Source organism: Sinocyclocheilus anshuiensis, unplaced genomic scaffold (assembly GCF_001515605.1).
Source record: "Sinocyclocheilus anshuiensis isolate Anshui unplaced genomic scaffold, SAMN03320099.WGS_v1.1 scaffold997, whole genome shotgun sequence".
Lineage (NCBI taxonomy): Eukaryota > Metazoa > Chordata > Actinopteri > Cypriniformes > Cyprinidae > Sinocyclocheilus > Sinocyclocheilus anshuiensis.
Window position 1 is genome coordinate 1,511,228 of NW_015555715.1, and position 6,850 is coordinate 1,518,077.

General features: G+C 37.8%; 1 protein-coding gene across 1 annotated transcript in view; it reads left to right on the forward strand.

The window, feature by feature from the left end:
* The window catches only part of LOC107672266 (RING finger and SPRY domain-containing protein 1-like), a 17,366-nt gene extending 12,266 nt beyond the window's left edge, over positions 1 to 5,100 (forward strand). The window contains exons 7-16 of the mRNA XM_016465390.1: positions 729 to 787; positions 1,091 to 1,157; positions 1,242 to 1,373; positions 1,616 to 1,731; positions 2,199 to 2,342; positions 2,456 to 2,567; positions 2,700 to 2,802; positions 2,895 to 3,047; positions 3,179 to 3,283; positions 4,384 to 5,100. Coding sequence (XP_016320876.1) covers positions 729 to 787; positions 1,091 to 1,157; positions 1,242 to 1,373; positions 1,616 to 1,731; positions 2,199 to 2,342; positions 2,456 to 2,567; positions 2,700 to 2,802; positions 2,895 to 3,047; positions 3,179 to 3,283; positions 4,384 to 4,480 — 1,088 coding nt within the window. The 3' untranslated portion in view covers positions 4,481 to 5,100. The remainder of the gene's footprint in view (positions 1 to 728; positions 788 to 1,090; positions 1,158 to 1,241; positions 1,374 to 1,615; positions 1,732 to 2,198; positions 2,343 to 2,455; positions 2,568 to 2,699; positions 2,803 to 2,894; positions 3,048 to 3,178; positions 3,284 to 4,383) is intronic.
* The last annotated feature ends 1,750 nt before the right edge of the window (positions 5,101 to 6,850 follow it).

Genomic DNA, 6,850 nt, shown 5'->3' on the forward strand with positions numbered 1-6,850 from the left:
TGATTGGCCAGCTATCCAGTGCGTTGTGATTGGCCGAATGCCTCAAGCGTGTGACGGAAATGTTACGTCCCTTACCATATTGTGATGCCTGCGGCAACCACATGTGACGACCCCGGGCTGGACTCGCTTCGTCCACAGTGAAAGCCGATCCGGCGATCGACAGCGCAAAGTTGAAGTATTTCCTCCGCGACCAGCATGGATCAGCTCTAGGCATGACGAAGCAATATCGTCCTCTTTTGGAAGGCCAAACAAAGTAGTTTCGCTTTCACCACGAAGCACACAGCGTCTTCACGACATGGCGGCGGTGGCAACAATACTACAGTGAGAATAAAAGTTACGCCTTCTTTCTTTGCGTGAACATTTTGGCGGCGTTATGCAAATCTTCCCAGATAGTGACGTAGGTATGTGGGGGCGTGTTAGAACGAGCCGTTTTAGGTAGGTGTGGTTGACTCTTAACTTTTATAAAGAATATCTACTTTACAGATTTTCTTTATGCACCAAGAGCTTGTAACACTCCAAAGAGAAAGGAAAAATTGAAATCGCATCATATGACCCCTTTAACTGAAATTATGCATTTTAAAATTGAATATAATTCGAATTTTGATAATATTTAATTACAAATTTCGAATGTAGTTTTTCAGCCATTTTGACATTCCTAAGACACATTGCCCAAAGGAATCATTTGGTTAATACTGGAGTACTTCATCTTTTTACTCTTCTGTCTACAGGTCCAGCGAGCATTGCGCTCCTCAGCCCTGGAACTCTGGAGTACTTACTTGAGAGTTTGGTAAGAATGTTGAGTGGTTTTATTAAACATACTGACTAACGGGGTATTTCTTGAAGGGGTCACATCATGGAAAACAGGAAGTCTTTTGAAGTGATGGTTCAAATTGCTGCATAGATGTACTCTAACATTCACAATGCAAATCTTCCTCCCCAGTATACTTAGAATACTTATGTAAACTAAGCTGCGAAATATCCCAGTTTGGTGATCATTTTCACTCTTTTTATACTAATGCTTTGGTTTTGCACGATCGATTGCATTAAAGCTGGTATTATAGCCATTGAAGTGGTCTTGTTGTTCTTCTAGAGTTCTGAGGCCCATCCCACTGTCATGCTGTTTGCTCTCATCGCTTTAGAGAAGTTCTCTCAAACCAGTAAGTCTAACTGGTCTCCGCTCAAAATGTTCAATCAGAAGAGTCTCAGAAAGGTACTTTAATGACAGTCTGTCTTTATCTCAGGTGAAAACAAGTTAACAGTGTCGGAATCGTGCATCAGTAAGCGTTTGTCTGTTCTGGAGTGCTGGGCAGATCATCCAGACTACCTGAAGCGTCAAGTGGGCTTTTGTGCCCAGTGGAGCCTTGATAACCTCTGTGAGTATCTTCCACTACCGTTACTGAGACTTTTTAAATGAAGAATGACCTAGGAAATAAATATTTTCTATAGAATGTGAAATCCTTTAAATACTTTTTTTGATTTTCATTGAGTTCACTTTCTGTGGAATATGGAAGAACTGTTTGTAATTGGTGATGATTTTGTCAATTTAAGTGAAATATTAAGATTGTACATTGTGTCTCACTGATAATTTTATCTTTGGTCACACTTTGGCCTGTAGTCATTAAAGAGGGGCGCCAGTTTACCTATGAGAAGGTCAACTTAAACAACATCAACGCCATGCTGAACAGTAATGACGTCAGCGAATATCTCAAGATCTCTCCTACTGGACTGGAGGTGAGAGACAAACCATTATTATAACTGTGGGTAAAATTCTGCAAAATGGATTTAGTTCATGTAAGATGTGATCAACAGAACTGAACTACACTCTTATTGGTAGATAGAAGACCGTTATTTAAAGCACTTTCAAAATGAGAATAAAGAAATAAGTGAAAACCAAATAAATGTACACACAAGGCATGAGGAATGTTGTAGAGATATGAAAGATGATGATTCAGATTATGTGGAAATCTACAGAATTCTGTGCAATTCTGCCGTTTCACTTCCAGTTAGGCCACTCTATAAACAAGACATCTTTTCATACTTCTTTGAATGGTTCACATGCAACTAATAAAGTTCTAAGCATGCCTTAACCTTTTTACCTATTGTGGAAGAATAGCTAGTTGTAACCATAACAAACAAATAAAATATTGTGATTAGTGCAAAAACTTGATGTCTAACGTGATCTGGCCTTTTCTCATTAGGCGCGGTGTGATGCATCATCATTTGAGAGCGTCCGCTGTACATTCTGTGTGGATTCGGGAGTTTGGTACTATGAAGTAACAGTCATCACCTCTGGCGTCATGCAGATTGGCTGGGCAACCAAGGACAGCAAGTTTCTTAACCATGTGTGTTTCTGGTTATGTTTAGATATTTGTGCTTTCTCTTATTATAGTATCTTATCACATGAATGAAGAAATCAACTTGAATTTCAGTAGTAAGAACATGTTTCTTTGTACAGGAGGGTTATGGGATTGGAGATGATGAGTACTCATGTGCGTATGATGGCTGCAGGCAGCTGATCTGGTACAACGCTCGCAGTAAACCTCACTCCCACCCCTGCTGGAAAGAAGGTTTGTGCAGAGCATCCTGTTTAGCACCCAAGTTCTTCAATTATGTGATGTTTTCCTACATGTTGTGTATTTCATCATTTTGGAAAAAAACTTTTGCAAAGTTTTGTACTAAGTGTTCTCTGGGCTTTCTAGGTGATGCCATAGGATTCCTGCTGGACCTCAGTAAGAAGCAGATGATTTTCTATCTAAACGGACACCAGCTGCCTCCTGAGAAGCAGGTGTTCTCCTCCGCCACGTAAGCAAAGCTCACTTCCTCCACCACAAAACAAATGCAAAAAAAAAAAAATGTTTATGGAGCTTTTTAAAACTTGCTTTACCTTGTCTTAGATCTGGCTTCTTTGCCGCAGCCAGTTTCATGTCCTACCAACAGTGTGAGTTCAACTTCGGAGCCAAGCCCTTCCGCCATCCCCCCTCCATCAAATTCAACACATTTAATGAGTTTGCCTCACTCGCATCAGATGAGAAAATCATTTTGCCCAGGTTTGCACCGTTTATTAGATTTCTGTACACAGGGCCAAGTATCAATGACTGTTGTGAATGTGAATAATACATTAGTTCTCACCTAAAGCAGGTGACTCATACCATTCATGCCACTATTTTCATTATTTCAGACACAGGCGCCTGGCTTTGCTCAAGCAAGTTAGCATCAGAGATAACTGCTGCACCCTCTGCTGTGACCAGATGGCAGACACTGAACTGAGACCTTGTTTGCACAGGTACAAAGTTCAACATATAGAGTCGGTGTTTACACCACTGGGTTTATGGGTTAAGGGATGTGATTGGAGGCTCAAGAAAGCAGGATTGTTGTGCTTGGCTGTACATAACATAAAGTACATAAGAACAAGTGTTGCTATGAGAATTAGGACATTTAAAACACATTTGACATTTATTATCCTATATTTTACCATTATGTATTAAGCCAAAATGTGCAAAGTAAGATAATAAAACTGGGTGGTTGATTGCGATTTCACTTTTTTAATGTTAGTTAGTGTGTAATGTTGCTGTTTGAGCATAAACAATATCTGCAAAGTTACGAAGCTGAAAGTTCAATGCAAACGGAGATATCGTCTTTTAAAATTCTGGCAGTTTAATGCCTATAAAAATGGCTGGTAGGGACTACAACGAGTTACTTCCCGGGTTCGTGAAGTAACAAACCCAGATAAACCTCGCCCTCAGGAAAAGGCAGCAAAGGGGGCGAGGCCATGCTGCACTGAACCACCCCTTTAAGAATCTCATTGCAGTGTTTTATGAATTAATCTCATAGTAACATGATATTTATTGTTATATTGCCTTTCACAGTTGCAAGTAGCAATCATTGTTCCTTAACTGTGACATAAGAAGCCTAGAGTGCAACAGTTGACATGCCATTAAATCATAAATAAACAAACTATAATATTTTTGTCTAAATAAGTAAAAATAAAACACTAAAATCTTTAAAATACAAGTGATTTTAGGAATCACAGCATTATAGGCACATACAGTATGAAAAATGCATATTTATTTTGAGACTTGCTAAATTAGAGATTACATTTATCAGTTATTAAATTGTATGTGTTTTTAAAGATTACCTTAAGTGATAATGTATTAGATGATGGCAAATGTGATATAAATAAAAGAAATAAGCATGTGCAATGAAATAATGATGCCATGCATCCCTATTAATATGTTTCAAATATGAAAATACATCAACACAGGGGAGAAAACTGTGCTCGTCGAGTGATTTCATGGGGCATTTAAACCTATTGTTGTTTACTGTTATGTTACCTCTTTGTGCTGAACAATTAAGTCAACTTCTGTTTCTCTGTCTTGTCTTCAGTGGGATTTGTATGGAGTGTGCCTTACAGCTGGAAACGTGCCCACTGTGTCGCCAAGACATCAAGACAAGAGTCAGACTCATTTCCCATGTGTCCTGACATCAGCCCACCAACCCTAGATGTGGACTATCCCCTTCAAGCTTCCATCCTGTCCAGTCCCCTCTGCCTGAGAGATCAACCTGACCAATCAAATCATGATGCTGTCTCAGGATTGAACGCGGCAGCGTGGACCTTTGACGGATGGAGTAGACCCTCCTTAAAACTGGAGGGAAGAAGAGAGAGAGAGAGAGAGAAAGAAAACTATATTGTTGCACTCCAAGGAGGCCCCAATCCGAGGGCTATTGAGGAAACCAGGAGGTTTAAAGGCTTCTGGGAATTTTTAATCTGCATTTCCAGGAACAGATAAAATATGGAACAAATGCATCTATTACATACTGATCTGTCTTTGAGTCTCTCCCCTCAAACTCTGGTCTGCTGTGTGTCTCTGTTCTGAGGTGTTAAATGTATATGTGACTTCTCCTAATTTTTTTATTTTTTTATTTTTAGTCCAAGTTAAAGTGTCTTAACCACTTTGTTTCTTCTTAATGTTCATGCCTGCCTCAGAAAACCCATTATTCTGCTCCCTCAGACTTGATTGTACTTGAATCTGTTCTGGGTTGATTGCCCCACATTCTGAATATGATTGCAAAACGTCTTGATGTATCAAGACACTGTGATTTTTAAATAGTACTTTATATTGATGTATGATGCAAAGTCCATTTAGAAATAAATGAAGCCAAATTACATTAGGTAAAATGACAGAATTGAATGAATTGATTCAATCAGACTGCAGGGCATCCCTTAAATGAGGTTTGGGGAAATTTCATGTGTTTTCTGCCATGGTTAATGCACATATCAGTGTCCTAATGCTGCTGTCGCTAAATGTGAACTGTCTGAAGCAGTTACAGAGACTGAAATCTCAAACGCTCCCAAAGATAAGAGAGTATGATTGAATTAAGAATCTTTCATTTTCTGAATTGTGAGGTTTGTAATAAATGTCTGTTTTATGTGTTGCACAGGCTTTGTTACCTGACATATTTACTCCTTTCATCTGTGATTTGCATGAATTCCAAAATCCAAATGTGCCCAAGACCAAAATGTGAACTATAGTGAGCAAAAATGCCTCATAATCCATAGCATGCTCTCATAACAACTTGAGACTAACATCTTCATATAATCTCAAGAGCGCAAAAATAAAAAGGTAATGCCGACTTTTTTTGTACATCCTAATTAAGGCTTAAAAGCCGCGATTATGAGATAAAGTTGCAGTTACAGAATATAAAATTACAATATAGATCTTGTAATTGAAGCTTAATATCTCACAATTGTGACTTTCAGCTTCACAAAAAGAACAAAGGTTTTTTTCCCACTCTGAGGCAGATATACAGTGGGTACGGAAAGTATTCAGACCCCCTTCAATTTTTCACTCTTTGTTATATTGCAGCCATTTGCTAAAATCATTTAAGTTAATTTTTTTTCCTCATTAATGTACACACAGCACCCCATATTGACAGAAAAACACAGAATCGTTGACATTTTTGCAGATTTATTAAAAAAGAAAAACTGAAATATCACATGGTCCTAAGTATTCAGACCCTTTGCTCAGTATTTAGTAGAAGCACCCTTTTGATCTAATACAGCCATGAGTCTTTTTGGGAAAGATGCAACAAGTTTTTCACACCTGGATTTGGGGATCCTCTGAAATTGAAGGGGGTCTGAATACTTTCCGTACCCACTGTAAATGGGGAACAATATATACAACAATATATATTGGTGACTCATATTTGATGTGTTGGTTTTAAACTCTCAGGAGCCTTTTTTATGCTTTATTTGAACATTCAATTTACATTATGGTACAACAAAATTAGAACACAATAATTACAAATAACGGCAATAGAGAGAAAAAAAAGAAAACATGAACAACCAATACAATAGCTCAAAATAGGAACATAATAAATAAAAAAGTAAAGAGAAAGAAGAGGGCATTATACAGAATGATAAAAAAATGTGTAGGCCGTGCAAATTATACAGGCTCTTAGTGCTTTCTTGTTCAGCTAAATTGAAATTGTAAGTAAATGATTTTTTATCTCTTGTAAAAATACTACAAAAATAGGTTTACAATTCGAAAATTTACATTTGTAAGTATAAAATCTACATAAGAAGAGAATTAGGTTTATTACAAAACAGGCATTGGGATCCGCTTAAAAAAAAAATCCAAAAATAGCAGATTTGGGATTCGTTGAAAATCTTAAAGGGGTCATATGATGCGATTTCAATTTTTCCTTTCTCTTTGGAGTGTTACAAGCTCTTGGTGCATAAAGAAGATCTGTAAAGTTGCAAAGACTAAAGTCTCAAATCCAAAGAGATATTCTTTATAAAAGTTAAGAGTCAACCTAAAACCACGCCTACCTAAAACGGCTCGTTCTAACA